The sequence below is a fragment of the Notechis scutatus genome, chromosome 2, assembly GCF_049901735.1.
Source record: "Notechis scutatus isolate UNSWTSFEM ecotype Mainland chromosome 2, rNotScu1.2, whole genome shotgun sequence".
Classification (NCBI taxonomy): domain Eukaryota; kingdom Metazoa; phylum Chordata; class Lepidosauria; order Squamata; family Elapidae; genus Notechis; species Notechis scutatus.
This window is the reverse complement of record NC_142010.1, coordinates 21,751,286-21,768,925: the sequence shown is the minus strand read 5'-3', so window position 1 is coordinate 21,768,925 and position 17,640 is coordinate 21,751,286. Positions and strand designations below refer to the sequence as shown.

At 40.1% G+C, this 17,640-nt stretch overlaps 1 protein-coding gene across 1 annotated transcript; it reads right to left on the bottom strand.

Moving 5' to 3' along the window:
• Nucleotides 1-242: 242 nt before the first annotated feature.
• PDHB (pyruvate dehydrogenase E1 subunit beta) lies at nt 243-17,640 on the bottom strand. Its single transcript, XM_087953700.1, has 9 exons — nt 17,426-17,640; nt 10,356-10,463; nt 10,201-10,263; nt 10,007-10,042; nt 9,442-9,727; nt 5,233-5,343; nt 2,159-2,250; nt 1,603-1,744; nt 243-880 (listed from the first exon to the last, which is right to left on the bottom strand). Exons 1-9 carry the CDS (start codon nt 17,537-17,539, stop codon nt 735-737), a joined length of 1,098 nt encoding a protein of 365 aa, XP_087809826.1. The 5' UTR covers nt 17,540-17,640; the 3' UTR covers nt 243-734.

Sequence of the window (17,640 nt, the reverse complement as noted above, 5' to 3'; positions counted from 1 at the left end):
CACATGCATCCCCACTTATGTGAGCAGTGGGTGAGCTTACATTCATTCATGCATGCATGCAACAATTGCGTGAACAGCAGGCGCACGTGAATGTTGTTTGCACATATAGAGTTGTGCTCACATGCAAAACCATCCCCTCTTCTTCCCCCTCCCCTCTCCTAGCTGGTCTGCAAGAAAGAATAGCAGGGGGAATGATTGTGCTCTCTGTGATAAAAAGGGAGAAAGGAAGAAATACAACACATAATTTAGTTATTATCTTTATTACAAGCTATATAAGTTACAAAATAAGCACAAGCTAATTCTCAATATAATAGGCTGCTCATCAGAACAAACCTGACCTTGTAGGCCAAGAGTCTTCAAACTTGGCAAGTTTAAGACTTGTGGACTTCAACTGCCAGAATTCCTGAGCTAACAAGACTGGAGGAATTCTGGGAGTTGAAGTCCATAAATCTTAAAGCTGTCAAGTTTGAAGACCCCTGTTGTAGGCAATAACAAGACATTTTACCATATAATGAAAGTTCCTTAATTCATCTCCCTTTGCATTGGCTTCTTGAGAGAGACACACAGAGATAACATGGTCTGTAACAAACATGGTTTCTATTATTCCTTTTGTAATGCCTTATCCCAATCCACGTGCAATATAAGGTGCCACTCTGGATACAGTGGCTTGCAGTATGCTCCATAAATAATATTTTTTTAAAGATAAATTCCCGAACAGAATTTTCACACAAGATCTAGACATTGAGCGTCTTTTTCACAGCAACTATTATGTCCTTTACTTGGGGTATGCAGTTTTCCTCCAAGATCTTTGCATAAGGCATTGGCACATCGGCACCTGTGACACGAACCACGGGTGCATCCAGATGATTGAAAGCAGGACCTGAAATCAGAAGAATGGGTTGAAATTCATCCTTCAAGTTTAAGCTGGATATTTTCAGCCAGTTGCCTGGTATGTCTAAGAAACTGCTTGTGAAAGTTTATAGAACCAAGAATCTGCACCCTCAAATTTAAACTATCATTTACCTCAGAAAACAAGAGGATAGAAAGAGGTACTGTGGCCACTAGAACAGAGTTAATGGGGGGGGGGAACTAAAGTCATTTATTTAGGTTGAAGATATGTCAAATAGGGGTTTGTAAGTTTGAAAGTTCTATTATCCATTCAGATTTTATTTTATCCCTTTATTATTATTTTTATAAATAAGGCAGCAAACATATCTAATACTCCTTCCTCCAATTTTCCCCACAACAACCACCCTATGAGGTGTGAGGGGCTGAGAGTGAGTGATTGGTCCAAAGGCACCCAGCCGGTTTTCATACCTAAATGGGACTAGAACTCACAAGTCTCCAGGTCATTGGCCTAAAGTCACCCAGCCAACTTTCAACCTAAGGCCAGTCTAGAACTCAAGTCTCCGGGGTTCTAGCCTGGTGCTTAACCACTTGACCTAACTGGCTCTTTGCAGATTGGATGGCCTTTGCAGTCTAAAGAGAAACTCACTCTAATGAAAGATGAGGGCAACTGAACTTTCATTGGAAGCTTCAAAGAAGAGAGCACCAACGTCCTGATGTTAAGAACAACCATCATAAGCATGACTCTTCAAATACCTTCCATAATTCTGGCACAGATTTCAGCTCCCACCCCAAACTGGGGCCAGCCACCTTCTACCGTTACAAAATTATTGGTCTTCATGATGCTAGTTTCAATAGTTTCAATATCCAACGGCCGAATACTACGAAGGTTTATAACCTATGAGAAAGATTTAAGAAATTGACCAGTTGTCAGTTCCATTATAGTCTGGAAAATAAATTAAGCTCATAACTTTTTCTCAGTAAATAGAGAAAATTCACAGAATGGCACAGTTCCACACTTGTGCACCACACTTGTGTACCTTTTTTTTTTTTTACTTTGGGAAATCTTGGAAATTATTTAGCCATGGTAGATAACTGTTCTCCTTCTAAGTATCTACCTTGACTAGTTGTTAATATGTTACCTGCAAATATGTGAATGATGGGAGATTTTCATCAAAGCTGGTTTGATAAGGCTGCTGCTGTTGCTTGGGGAAGTAGGAACCAGCAGAACTCTTTAACACATTTGAAAAGTAGGAAACAAGTTTTGAAGTTATATTTTTCATGAATTGTATCCCAACAAAATCATTTGTACCTCACATTCCACTCCATCTTTGGCAAGGACAGCAGCTGCTTCGAGACAGTGGCCAACAGATCTTGAGTGAGCCGCTAAGGTTATATGGGTTCCTGAAACACAAAATTGGTGACTGAGAGTTGTAACGTGGGCAGAGATCTGTTCTAAATTCAAATTTTTTAAAGAAGGATTATCCAATAGTCACCATCACGTCAACTTTTAAAACCTTGAAGTTGAACTTATCTCAAAAATGTATAATGTTTTTGGCTTCCGGTTTGAAGGGCTTCGGCGACAGACAGAAATCCGTGATCGTGCGCGGTTTCTGTCGGCTCGCCGCTGGAGCGCCCCGAGCCAGCTGGTTTCAGGGCTAAGCCACCCCGTAGAGGTGGTGAAGAGGGGGGAGACCGCCAGCAGGGTTGAGGAGAGACGCATCTCTCCTCCTCAGCTGGCCATTACTCCCTTTCCCGAAGGCGGTTGCAGCGGTGGTCAGAAATGGCCACCACAAAGAACTCGACTGGAAAAGAACGTGCAGGAGGAAGATAAGAAGTGAAAGTTTTGGCTGACCGGGTTAAATTGTAAAAGCAACAACCAAGGTACCCTGGAATTTAAACTTACAAAAAATAACATCGCTCCCAAAGAAGAGTCGGAAGCAGCGAAGGAAAGTGAAAAGGGAAAGGTTTGGCTTTTTTTTTATTTCTCTCCTTCCCTATACTGACAACTAAGAGACTTAAATAAGAAATCGGAAAAATCCGCTTTGGCATCAATAGGCAATTAAGCTGAAAATAAAACAAAATGCCAAAGGGATAATAAAGATTTCTGGACATTAAAAACTTTCTTTTTCATAAGCAGGAAGGGAGAGAAAAAGAATAAGGGCAGGATCTGGAAGAGGGAAGAGACTGCCTGGAATTAAAAAGAATCTAAAATAAAACTTCAACAAGACTTCTAAAAGATACATTTTAACTGAAACTTTGCAACTAAATAGTAACCCCAGGAAGAGAAAGTGAAAAAAAGAGCAAAAAGAAACAGCTTGCGTGCATTTGGATTACTTGGTGATCTTTGAATTTTTGGTTATTATATTTGAATGACTAAAATCAATCGGGTGGTTGTTTAAAAAATTATACAATGGCACCACTTCTGAATGTACTTTTTAAGTTCCATTTTCAATTCAAAGAAGATGCACAAGAAGGGCAGGGTTCTTTTGGCTTCGTTTTTCAATTCTTAGAAATGGAGATTTGGAACTATGAGAAACAAGAAGAAACGACTGCAAAACAAGACTGGGACAAAGAAGAAGCCATCTTTAATGAACAAGTAATTCTATGTGGGGAAGAAAAAGGAAAGGGGGGAAAGAGAATGGAGAATTTAAGACTTAAAAAAACAACCAAAGAAAAGAAAAATAATTCGAAAAATAAGTATAATACTGGAAAGCAACAGAAAAGGGGAATACAGAAGAGAGAAATAGAGGTAGAGAGACAAGGGGGTAAAAAGGGGGGAGAGAAGAAGACAGGGAAGAAAGAAAGGAAAGGAAGTTACAAAGGACCGGAGCAAGATATAGAGAAATAGGACCTATTTAGAGATAATGGGTGAAAATCTAACTGAAAAAAGGATTCTGTAAAGGTACATAAGATTGTATTGTTAGATTAGTAATAGAAATAGAAAATTGGAAACAACGTATGATTAAAATGAGGGATAAAATAGTGTAATTTAGTGAAATGTTTGTGAATAAAATAAGTGAAATAAAATAAATGAGAAAATTGAATTAGGAAGCCGCGGGAATGGCAAGTGGGCTGGTGGTTGTAAGCTACGGGCAGGTGGCCAGGCACTTTGGGTGGATGCTATACAGCATGTAGCTAGGTTTTAAAAAAAGCAGCAAGAGCAACATGCAACTTGCTGGTTTCCCCATTGACTTTGCTTATGAGAAGCTGGCAGTAAAGATTGCAAATGGTGATCACATGACTGCAGGGATGCTGTAACATTTTGAGGATTAGTCATAAATCCCCTTCACCACTGTAACGCTGAATGGTTGCTGAATGAACGGTTGTAATCTGAGGACTACAGGAACTGTCAAACATAGGAGTTGAAATTCTCCTAACTCAGCAAATTAGAAGAATTTCTATATGTGTGAATATTTTAGAACCATCTAGAAATGAAAAGGGAAAAATCAATTTGAAAAAGATCAATGAATGTTTATGTATACTTCTATCGCCAAAGTAAAAAAAAGCAGATGATGGATCAATGGGAAGCATACTTAACAATATAGGAGTGTATACATTGGACAAGGCTAGCCAACGTAGGATTAATCATGCACCCTCAAAAGCTACCTCTCAAAAATTAAAATCAATGAATGCCCAAGGTTTTGGATTGTTTCCATTCTCAATGAGTTTGTAAACATACTTCTACACGAGGAATAATGTTATCTTTTAAGACTTGAAATAATGGGTGACCATTAGGGGTAGGATGAATTCTGGAAGCTTGCAAATTCAGTTTGTTCTATTCTTCGCCCAGGCCTTTAAAGCCCCCCTTTTCTTTTTCTCTGTTTCTATCTGACTTTAGTAATTCTACCGTCTATTTTCTTTTTGCTTTGGGAGCCAGGCCGTATATAAATTCAATAAGTTTGATGATGAAAGGAAGCTACTTTAAAAAAAAGAAAGAAAAAGAAAACCCGGCTGATTTTAAAAACTACTTCAGAATCTCTCTTTAAAAAAAATAATACTTGCAGAATAAAGCAAATTGTTTAAACACTCTACAGAGCAGGGGGAACCCGATTGAGGGACACATCAGGGTAGTGTTTGACCCGGGGGGGGGAGTGGCCAGCGTGATGTCACTCATCGAGACTCCATTTTCGGCCATGACAGTCTCCTGCAGTTCTCTGCCAGCAAAAACAGAGCACGGATGGGCTTCACGTAGCCTCCCCAAGTTCCGTTTTTGCTGGCAGAGGCACTGTGGGCCGGTTCTTTGCTGATTCCAGGGTGGGCCTGTGTGCCAGACCTAAGCATCCCATGGGCCGGATCCGCCCCACGGGCCTTGAGTTTGACACCCTTGCTCTAGAGCACCCAGAGAAGTTGGGAAGGCTAAATGCAAATAGTATGCTTGCTTACCTTGCTTTTCTATCTTGGCCTTTCCAATAGGAACGATAAAATCTTTTGAAAGTACTTCCTCAGACAACTCAAAGGACACGCCGTACATTAACTCATTTTCCAACATGACAACTATGAGGAATAAAAAAGGAGTGCTACTTTAATCACAGTCAAATTCTTGTGCTCATCACAGAGTACTTTTACAATGAAATATTCTTAAAACACAATAGAGCCTGCACCTTACAAGCTTGATACCTTGGAGTGAAACCTAAAATACAAAGAAATATCTGATGAAACCCAAGTGCCAAGAGTTCATGTTAGTTCCAAAAGTCAAAATTCTGCAGCTTGTGTGCATTCATGCAAAGCAAGATTCTTAGGATGTTTTTAATATCGAATATCAGAAATAGTCAAATGGGAATCAGAGTGTATTAGAAGCTCCCATGTTAAATATTTCAAGCCTAAAATAATTGATCTGTGCCTCTCTACCATGAAACACCTCCTTACATATCACAAGTGGAACTTGGTTATTTAATTCAAATTAGATTTTTAGTTTTAATTTTAAAATAGCCAAGTAAACATTGCTAGTTTTTCAACTAAATCTATGCAAATAATGAATTAATTATGCATCGCATATGCAAAAGATTTTACAGGTTATTAATCCTTCAGGAGAACAGAATACTCCTGAAACTTTCAGACAATGTTCGCTTAAATCCAAAATCAAAGGGTTAATAGCAACTTTCCTGAAATGGTTCCTTTGATAAGGGTATACCGTATTTGCCGGCGTATAAGACGACTGGGCGTATAAGACGACCCCCAACATTTCCACTCAAAATATAGAGTTTGTTATATACTCCCGTATAAGACTACCCCTCTTCCACACACCTTCCACTTTTGCACTTTTTTTTTTTTGACGCACTTTTCTGCTTTGGACAATTTTGAAATGAGCTAATCCAATTTTGAACCAAGAATATGCAAATAGCTATGGAGTTTAGAAATGAGTTTTAAAAATATTTTTCATTGCTTACCATTAAGCGTAAAATATGTTGTAAATAAAATGAGAACACAGGAAACGTTCTCTTCTCAATACAGCTGATCTCTCTCTCTCTCTCTCTCTCACACACACACACACACCCAAAACCCGGACACTGAAAAGGCTGCCAAGGAACAGTATATTCAATGCCTTCTCTTTAATCAAGAAACAAGGAATTCCTTAGAATCTTTTTTTTTCCCCAAGTGGCCCTCTTTAAAAAAAAAAAAATGGAGGTAACACTTTCATTCAAAAAGTCTTCCAGTATCTGGAGTCGCTCAGACATATTGAAGTGAGGCAGGAGAGTAAGTGAAATTTGAAATGATCCAGCTACCGTTTTCTTCCCCTCCCGCCCGAAGGCCATTATCTCCACGTCAAAGCGAGCGAGGGGAGGCAAAGAAGCCAAACACGCTAAAAGGATCTCTTTATTTTCCTACACAAGGTCACACCTACATTTCCGCATTCAAAGGACAACCTCTCCTCACCACCACCACACACACACAAACACCCCAATACCCGCAAACAATGTTCTGGGCATTAATCACCATTGCTACATTAACCTGGTAAATTTATACCCTGCCTCCCCAGTGTTGCTTTGACGGCAGGATTTCACACAGCGGGCGCTCGCTGGCTCTCTTCTCCGCTCTCCCACCGTTCGCACATGTTGGAAGCACCGTAAAACCTGATAACCCACCGGGGCTCCCCATCCTTAACCTACAGCCGCCCGCATGCAAAACCTGCGTGCAAAAGAAAAAAAGAAAAAGAAAAGTACGCCGCACGTGAGGATCTTGAATCCTCTCCTCCCCACACCGCTAAGGAAGGAAGAGGGGGAAAGGTTGCGCAGCGCGTGGCGAGTGACACCGCCACACACACACACACACACACACACAGCTCCCCCAGCCTCCTCCCGGCTGCAACTCAAGCTCGAAGTGGGAGTCGAGTCCTCCCGGCGTATAAGGCGACCCCCACTTGGAGGCATGTTTTTCAGGGCAAAAAGTCGTCTTATACGCCGGCAAATACGGTATTTTGTGGGGATTTTCCGGATATTTCATCCCTCTACCCATAAAAGTTTGCCTTTGAAAACCATCAGGTCTCTTCCAACCATCCTCCAATCTTCAAAATTCTAATTGTATCATAAGAAAAAAATGCACTTATTGGGCAGTACAGTAGCTTAGGTCCACACAATTATAAACCACCTGGATTTGAAAACTTTCACAAAAGCATATGATAGCCCAAGACAAACTTCCTGAATCTGGAAAATGATTATAAGATGTTGAGATTTCTAATACACAGGTGGAAGCTTTCTAATAAAAATCCAGCAATTCATACAGACAGTCCTTTTGTAGAGAATGACTTGCTGAATGATGAAAAAATAACTTTGCAACCAATCCACGCAGGTCTGTAAAGCAAAGGACAGCTGAAGATTGACAGCACAATTGTGGTTTCCCTTAGTCAAGTTTCTGGTCCCAATTGTGGTTGCTAAACAAGGACTGTACAGGTGAAACTCGAAAAATTAGAATATTGTGCAAAAGTTCATTTATTTCAGTAATGCAACTTAAAAGGTGAAACTAATATATGAGATAGACTCATTACATGCAAAGCAAGATAGTTCAAGCCGTGATATGGTATAATTGCGATGATTATGGCTTACAGCTCATGAAAACCGCAAATCCACAATCTCAGAAAATTAGAATATTGTGAAAAGGTTCAATATTCTAGGCTCAAAGTGTCCCACTCTAATCAGCTAATTAAGCCATAACACCTGCAAAGGGTTCCTGAGCCTTTAAATGGTCTCTCAGTCTGGTTCAGTAGGAATCACAATCATGGGAAAGACTGCTGACCTGACAGTTGTGCAGAAAACCATCATTGACACCCTCCATAAGGAGGGAAAGCCTCAAAAGGTAATTGCAAAAGAAGTTGGATGTTCCCAAAGTGCTGTATCAAAGCACATCAATAGAAAGTTATGTGGAAGGGAAAAGTGTGGAAGAAAAAGGTGCACAAGTAGCAGGGATGACCGCAGCCTGGAGAGGATTGTCAGGAAAAGGCCATTCAAAAGTGTTGGGGACTTTCACAAGGAGTGGACTGAGGCTGGAGTCAGTGCATCAAGAGCCACCATACACAGACAGATCCTGGACATGGGCTTCAAATGTCGTATTCCTCTTGTCAAGCTGCTCCTGAACAACAAACAGCATCAGAAGCGTCTTACCTGGGCTAAAGAAAAACAGAACTAGTCTGTTGCTCAGTGGTCCAAAGTCCTCTTTTTTGATGAGAGCAACTTTTGCATCTCATTTGGAAACCAAGGACCCAGAATCTGGAGGAAGAATGGAAAGGCACACACTGCAAGGTGCTTGAAGTACAGTGTGAAGTTTCCACAGTCTGTGTTGATTTGGGGAGCCATGTCATCTGCTGGTGTTGGTCCACTGTGCTTCATTAAGTCCAGGGTCAACACAGACGTCTACCAGATTTTGGAGCACTTCATGCTTCCTTCCACAGACAAGCTTTATGGGGATGCTGACTTCATTTTCCAGCAGGACTTGGCACCTGCCCACACTGCCAAAAGCACCAAAACCTGGTTCAATGACCGTGGGATTACTGTGCTTGATTGGCCAGCAAACACACCTGACCTGAACCCCATGGAGAACCTATAGGGCATTGCCAAGAGAAAGATGAGAGACATGACACTGAACAATGCTGAAGAGCTGAAGGCTGCTACTGAAGCATCCTGGTCTTCCATAACACCTCAGCAGTGCCACAGGCTGATAGCTTCCATGCCACAACGTACTGAGGCAGTAATTGTTGCAAAAGGGGCCCAAACCAAGTACTGAGTACATATGCAGGCTTATACTTTTCAGAGGTCCAATATTGTTCTATGTACAATCCTTGTTTTATTGATTACATGTAATATTCTAATTTTCTGAGATTGTGGATTTGGGGTTTTCATGAGCTGTAAGCCATAATCATCGCAATTATGACACATCACGGCTTGAACTATCTTGCTTTTCATGTAATGAGTCTATCTCATATATTAGTTTCACCTTTTAAGTTGCATTACTGAAATAAATGAACTTTTGCACGATATTCTAATTTTTCAAGTTTCACCTGTATTTTAGGTTTCATAAGAAAGTACAGAAAAGGTTTGATGCAGATAAAATATAAGAAGGCAGGGTATTCATATTACATAGCAGTTTTGGGGATTTGTTTACCTGGGTTATCATCCCTGATTGATGCTTTAAGGAGACCTCTTGCATCCTCGGCACTCCAGGGACTAACTACTTTCAATCCAGGGCAATGCCCATACCAGGCTGCAAAACACTGTGAATGCTGGGCTCCTACTCCTGCTGAGGCACCATTGGGACCCCTGAAGACAATAGGGACGGATACCAACCCAGAAGACATATAGTAGGTTTTAGCAGCTGAGTTTACAATCTGATCAATAGCTTGCATGGAGAAATTGAAGGTCATGAATTCACAAACGGGTCGCAAGCCGGCCTGGTAAAACAAACCAACTGGATTAATATTAAGATACAAATTCACACACTTTATTCTGGCTTAACCCTTCTTCCATATACTCCTCTATTCATTTCCTATATCTAATTGGAACTGCCAGCCCTTCAAATACAGAAGTGTCGTGCTTATTCTTTTTTAAAGAACAGTTTCTTTAGAAATCTTGTTTCTTTTAATGAATCTGGTGGGTATGTAAACAAAAACTAAGGTGTCCTTTAAAGCTACTGAAAATACTTTCCTTCATAACATATGGGAGATACATACCATGGCAGCACCAACAGCAATTCCAGTAAATCCCATCTAGGAAAGGAAAACAAGCAAATTAAGGAATTCACAAACACGTAAACTATCACTTTATGAAATAAGATTTACAGATATCAATGAACTAACTTGCAAGCCAATTTGTTTAAAGCCAAGGACTAAAATAAAAAGATTAAAAATATTTTCTGAATTCCTACCTCTGATATAGGAGTATCTATTATCCTTTTATCTCCATATTTCTTCCAAAGTCCTCTGCTAATCTGTAGATTTGGAAAAGGAGGTCAAATTGCTGCAAATAATATCCTTTTAAATAATTATACTAATAATTAGAATGCCTTGATAGGTATCTTACCTTGTATGCACCATCATACTGCGCGACTTCCTCTCCGAGCAAGAAAACTTTCTCATCCCTCTCTATTTCCTCATCTAAGGCCTGGTTTAAAGCATCACGGACAGTGACCTGTGATGATAAGATATCTAAGTCAAAATCCAGAAACCGTTGCTTCTAGTAGTTACTGTCCCAAGAGAGGAGGGAGAACTGCAATATTTTAACTGGAATTTGGATTAAAATTTCAATAGTTGAGAGTAAGTGTTTTACACCAATCTGACATGAAAGAGCCATGGTGGCGCAACGGTTAAGAGTGCAGTACTGCAGGCTACTTCTGCTGACTGCTGGCTGCGTGCAATTTGGCAGATCGAATCTCACCAGGCTCAAGGTTGACTCAGCCTTCCATCCTTCCGAAGTTGGTAAAATGAAGACCCAGATTGTTGGGGGCAATAGGCTGATTCTGTAAAACCACTTAGAGAGGATTGTAAAGTACTGTGAAGCGGTATATAAGTCTAAGTGCTATTGCTATTGGTATCCTACCAAAGGATTAGAAAGAACTCCGCCCTGGAGAAGAATGTACTGAACAGGTAAAGGGTATCTGTCTCAGTTCTGTACAGGGGAAAAGATTATGTGATTATTGTAGAACTTTCTGAATTATTCTGTACTACAATTAGTCCTTGTAAGTTATGTTGGTCATTAAGCAGGTCACCACATGATTGCCCGATTTTACTACCATAAAATTGCAGTTGTTAAGCAAACTCATTTTACTAAATGGGTGTTTTTGCCAGAAACTGGAAGCAAATGCCAGAAACTGGCAAAAATCGCAGAAAACCAGTCACATGATCACAGAATACTGCAAATGGTTGTATAGGCAAGCCAGTTGCCAAGCACCCAAAATGTGATCACATGTACACAGGGGGAGCGATGTGTGTAGCAATCGGAACTCTGGAACTGGGTTATAAGTAGCTTTGAAGAGGTCGGTCATAATCTTAAAGCAAGGGCTATCTGTATTTTTAATGTATGTTAACATTCTTTTGTGCATTTTCATGTTAAATCCTGATTGCTATTACTGATTCAATAAATCGCAGCTCTTTGGATTTATACATTAAACTTAGGTAAAAATAATGGTTTACAAATCACAATCCGGATTCAAAAAACGTGCTAAATTAAGACTAAGCAAATCACATTTTGAGACAGCATGATCATTAATAATTTTCTCCTGGGCATTAATAGCATCTATTCTCTGAATAGTTAAGACCACTCAAAACACACTGTAGAACACGGGAGTCAAACTCGTGGCATCACAGTGCCGTCACATGATGTTTCACAACATTTTTCCCTTCGTAGAGCTGGGGTGGGCGTGGCCTGCGTGTGACGCATCCTGCCCGCGGGCCACCAGTTTGACACCCCTGCTCTAGAACGTTCCTCAAGCTTTTTACCCAGGAGAAACCCTTAAATATTTGTTTAGGCCTCAAGGAACCTTTGTAAAAAAATGTAAAAACTTTGCAATACAATTCACTTCTAACCTACACAATTTTTACAACGCACCTTTTACAATTGTTACCATAACAGCAAAATGGCAAGCCAGCAGCTGGGTCTCAGTGTGCAAAAATTTCCACTTCTATAAGCACTAAAACTATGTGGTATGCAAAGTTTAAAAATTGTGTTTATTTTTTTAATCACAACCTCAGAATACACATTGTACTGCGGTTAAACTAGTATTTCTCCCATGTTAATGTTTAGTGGTGGTCCTATAAATAAGACACCAGTAATACCATGCCTTTAATTTACAACTGCTCAGCTGCTCCACAAATAATCAGTGGTGTCAAAAATCTGAAAAATCCAGAAGGATCATTATGCTAGCATTCCTTACCTAGGCTATTTCCATGTAACTTCTAGGTTTAAAGATAGATTGAATGGATATAAATACGGTAATAGGTTCCTTCCTAGCACATTTACAATTGGATAGCCACCCCTCACTAAACTACCATGTTGCAGAAAATATGAGGGGTCTTTGGTGCTCTCTGAGCTTGTTTTCTTGCAGACATTTTATTACCCAAACTATGTAACATCATTAGTGCTAGTAAGGAGTGCAGCTTGCTGTCAGTTTATTTTCTACTGGCTTGTCTGTCAGTGTTGGTAGGGATGGTCTAAGAGATTATTTAATTGGGCTGTTTGCTGTTGACTTCTTTGGCAGTTTCTTTAACAAACTAAAGTCCTTCAAAACATCCCAAGCAGATAAAAAGACCCAACAACCCCAGAAGAAAAAACAGGAGTCATCTACAACATACAAGGTAAGAAGTGTAATAACCACTACGTAGGACAAACAGGCAGAAGCAGTCAGAAGACATGATGAAAATTCTTTAATTACACAACATATAGACAAATTTAACCATAGTTTCAATTGGGAAACTGTGGCTATCCTAAACCAAGCCAAGTCCAAAAATGCTAGGGAATTTCTAGAAGCCTGGCACTCTAACAATTCAGCCATCACTAGACACTTAGACAGTAACAACATCTATAGAAAATGAAAAGAGACTATTATCCTACCCAAAAAGGAACAAAAAGACCCAAGCATATCTCCACCAGCAATCAGCACCCAGATCAGCACAGATTAAATTCAAGGTTAATATCAGATCATCAATCCAGCATACAATACCCCAATCAAACTGCCAAAGCCAACAGCAAACAATCCAACCAAAGAGTCTCTAAGATGGCTCCCACCAACACTGAAAGGTAAGCCACTAGAATATAAATGGCACTCCTTACTAGCACTGTTGTTACCTAGTTTGGGTAATGAAATGTTTGCAAGAAAACAAGCAAGGTCAGAGAACACCAAAGACCCCTCATGTTAACCCCAACTGCAAATATTTTCCTTTATTAGTATAGAAAATATTTCTAACGGAATACCAGCTGATCAAAATCTCAGACAAGTAATACCATTACTTCCTTTATTTTGATGGCTGTAACTCCTTCACCTAGAGCAGGGGTGTCCAACCTTGGCAACTTTAAGACTTGTGGACTTCAACTCCCAGAATTCCTCAGCCAGCTTTGCTGGCTGAGGAATTCTGGGAGTTGAAGTCCACAAGTCTTAAAGTTGCCAAGGTTGGACACCCCTGACCTAGAGGAACTAGCCACATAACTAGCTCCTTTCTGAAGGCATTGATAAATGTTTAGAGACTAGGAAGTTCATGGTCACATCTCTGGCCTGCTAAAACTGAAATAGCTCCCATAAACTTTTGTGAATTATTGTAGCATCTCTATCTGTATTTGCACATTTTGCAATGTCACCAACCTTTTTCCGTCAATGAATATTCTAACAAGATGCATAAATTGCTTTTACTTCTATTCACTTATAATCATTTACTTCATTTTTTCCAGTCAAGCACAACTACATACCTCTTTTCCATATTAACTGCCATGTCCGCTTTCCTTGTAGTATCACACAATCTAAACTTTGCTGCAAATTATTCAGGTTCTTGACCATTAACATGATTGTCTGCATACAAAAGTACATATGCTTTCACACACACCCAAACATAACTGGGGTACATACAATAAACAACTTTTTTCAATTCCTGTTTGGTATACTTGCTTAAAACTGTTATTTTAATTACCATATAATCTTTTTAAACTAAATGGTTAGATTGGTCGTACAGGTAGTCCTTGGTTAATAATGGCAACTGGGATTGGAATTTGGAGGATGAAGCCAAACACCCAGGTTCCCTTCCCATCATTTTAGGAGATTTCAATCAAGCAAATTTAAGGAAAGAGCTCCCAAAATATTTCCAGCATGTAAATTGTCCCACCAGAGGCAAAAATACTTTAGAGTAGACCACTGCTACACAACAGTAAAAGAGGCTTATAGGTCTTTACCACGAGCAGTTGTGGGACACTCTGACCACTGCATATACCTGCCTACAGACAAAGACTTAAAACCATTAAACCAACAATTAAATCAGTGAAGATTTGGTAGGATGAGGCAAAGCTGAAACTCCAGGCCTGCCTTGATTGTACTGATTGGAATGTTTTTGAAGATGCCTCTGCAGACCTAGATAAGCTCACAGTTACTGTAACATCATACGTTAGCTTCTGCAAAGACTTATGTGTACCAACAAGGAACCTGCAAATATATAGTAACAATAAACTTTGGTTCACAGCTAAACTTAAGCAGTTACGTCATTCCAAAGAGAAAGCCTACAGAAAAGGTGACAGATTGCTATACAACCAGGCCAGAAACATATTAACAAGAGAGATCAGAGCAGCAAAAAGAAGCTACTCTGAAAAGTTAAAGAATCAATTCTCAACAAATGAACCAGCAAACTTGTGGAAAACTCTTAAAAATATCACTGGCTTCAGCAAACCTCCTTCCCAGGCAGAAGGAAATCAACAACTAGCAGATGACCTGAATGTGTTTTATTGCAGGTTTGAAAAGGAACTACAGCAACCTATCTCCACAACCCACATCTCAAACACACCAATAACGGCCAAGCCTCCTACAACTGGCCCCAATCCATTGGGTTCACAACCTCTGGTGATCACAGAAAAAGAAGTGCAAGATCTATTACACAGACAGAAGCCAGGAAAAGCACCAGGGCCAGACAAGATAACTCCTTCTTGCTTAAAAGTCTGTGCTGACCAATTGGCCCCCATCTTCACCTGAATCTTCAATAGATCACTAGAGATATGCTATGTTCCTTCCTGCTTCAAATGTTCTATCATCATCACAGTGCCAAAGAAGCCTTCCATCAAGGAACTGAATGACTACAGACCAGTTGCTCTAATATCTGTAGTTATGAAAATCTTTGAAAGGCTTGTGCTGTCCCACCTGAAAACCATCACGGATCCAGTTAGATCCCATGCAATTTGCATACTGAGCAAATAGATTGACAGATGATGCTGTTAATATGGCTCTGCACTACATCCTACAACACCTTGAATCTCCAAATAACTACGCAAGGGTCCTCTTTGTAGACTTCAGTTCAGCATTCAATACCATCATTCCAGACACTCCTCTAAGTAAATTAAACCAACTAGCGGTACCTGAACACACTTGTAAGTGGATCATAAGTTTCTTAACAGACAGGAAGCAGCAGGTGAAGCTAGGCGGAATCACATCCGATACCTGTACAATCAGCACAGGGGCCCCCCAAGGCTGTGTGCTATCTCCATTTTTCTTCTCCCTATATACCAATGACTGCATCTCAAACGATCCATCTGTTAAAATACTGAAGTTTGCTGATGACACAACAGTGATTGGTCTCGTTTGAGACAACGATGAATCTGCATACAGACAGGTTATACAACTTGCCTCGTGGTATAACCAGAACAATCTGGAACTGAACACACTCAAAACCGTTCTACTATATCACATGACCTAAAATGGACACCTAACATCAAAAACATCATCAAAAAAGCACAACAAAGAATGTTCTTTCTCCGTCAACTCAGAAAGCTCAAACTGTCCAGGGAACTGCTGATACAGTTCTACAGAGGAATTATTGAGTCTATCATCTGCACTTCTATAACTGTCTGGTTTGGTTCTGCAGCCCAACAGGACAGACACAGACTTCAGAGGATAATTAGGAGTGCAGAAAAAAGAATTACTACCCACCTGCCTTCAACTGAGGACCTGTATACTGCACGAGTTAAAAAGAGGGCTGTGAAAATATTTACTGACCCCTCACATCCTGGACATAAACTGTTTCAACTCCTTCCCTCAAAACTACGCTATAGAGCATTGCACACCAGAACAACTAGACACAAGAACAGATTTCCCCCCGAAAGCTATCACTCTGCTAAACAAATAATTCCCTCAACACTGTTCAACTATTTACAAAGTGTATACTACTTTACTGTTAATCTTCTCATCACTCCTTATCACCCATCTCCTCCCACTTGTGATTGTAGGACTGTAATTTTGTTGTTTGTATCCTTATGATTTATATTGACTGTTTCCTAGTATGATTTGATTGTTGATTGTACCCTATTAAGTGTTGTACATTATGATTCTTGATTCTTAATGAATGTACCTTTTCTTTATGTATACTGAGAGTATTTACACCAAGACAAATTCCTTGTGTGTCCAATTACACTTGGCCAATAAAGTATTCTATTCTATTCTATTCTATTCTATTCTGTTCTGTCATTAAGCAACATAGTACATCACAGGACCACACCACTTAGCAGTGGAAATTTCAGTCCCAATTGCTGTTGTTAAGTGAATCCTATGTCACATGGCCACTATTTGCAACTTCCTGCCAGCTCCCTCATTGCTTATAGAAAGCCAGCCACAAAAATTGCAAATGTTCAATGAAATGGAATGTGTCATATATGTGGGTATATGTATAATTTCGTATTCATGTATTTTGTGATGGTTATGTAATGTATATTGGAGGTGACCCTTTGAGAACTGTATGCAACAAAATTTTATTTTAATGCATGCCGATTAATGTACATTCAAAGTGAAAATAAAGTTACTCCTTTCTACTTCTGAGATGGAGTGCTGCTATGTCCTAACTCAAGCCAAACAACAAGCAACAGCCACAATTGCAAGTATGTGCAATCAATGCCCACAAACAGCTACAGGGGCAGTCACTAAGTGCTTGTTAACCAAGAACTACCTATATTAGCAATTTGGGTGCCAATACCCATTCCTTAACGTTATATTCTATTAATTATATTATTTCTAAGATGGAGGGTTAAGATTCATGTTAACCTTTTTAGTGGCAGTGTCCAATTCATCTGATTTGGGGTGAACATTTTTTAACAAATTACTCAGGAGTTATTATCTCACTTCTCCCAGGACGTTTCCAATATTCCAACCCAACAAAATAGGTGTTATTAGGTGCCAGATTTAAACTGGAGAAATATAGGATGCTAAACTAACCTTGTCTGAAAAATTAAACTCAGCAAATGCTCCCATTCGCATCTGCTCTCCCTTTAGGTCAACCAAGTAAAGCCCAATTAGATCGCCTCCATCCAGACAAGCATCTTTTCGGGTCTCCCTTAATTTGCGGAGAAACTGACCTTTGCTTCCGCAGGTTTTAAAGGTGTTTTAATCTTTCCTTAACAATTCGCTCGACCTCCCGTACCTGAACAGCAGCAGGCCCAGACGACCGGAAGCCTCGTTGTGGAGGTGCCGACAACCGGCCGGCTTCCAGCCGCCACACACACCGGACAAAACCTCGGAGTGGACCCGCCGCCATCTTGAACCTGCCCTCCAGCCGGCGCGTAGCGATTACGTAATCCTTGCGCCGGCCGTCCACCCCACTTTCGCTCTCCCCAGTTGCCCAGTAACTCGGCGAAA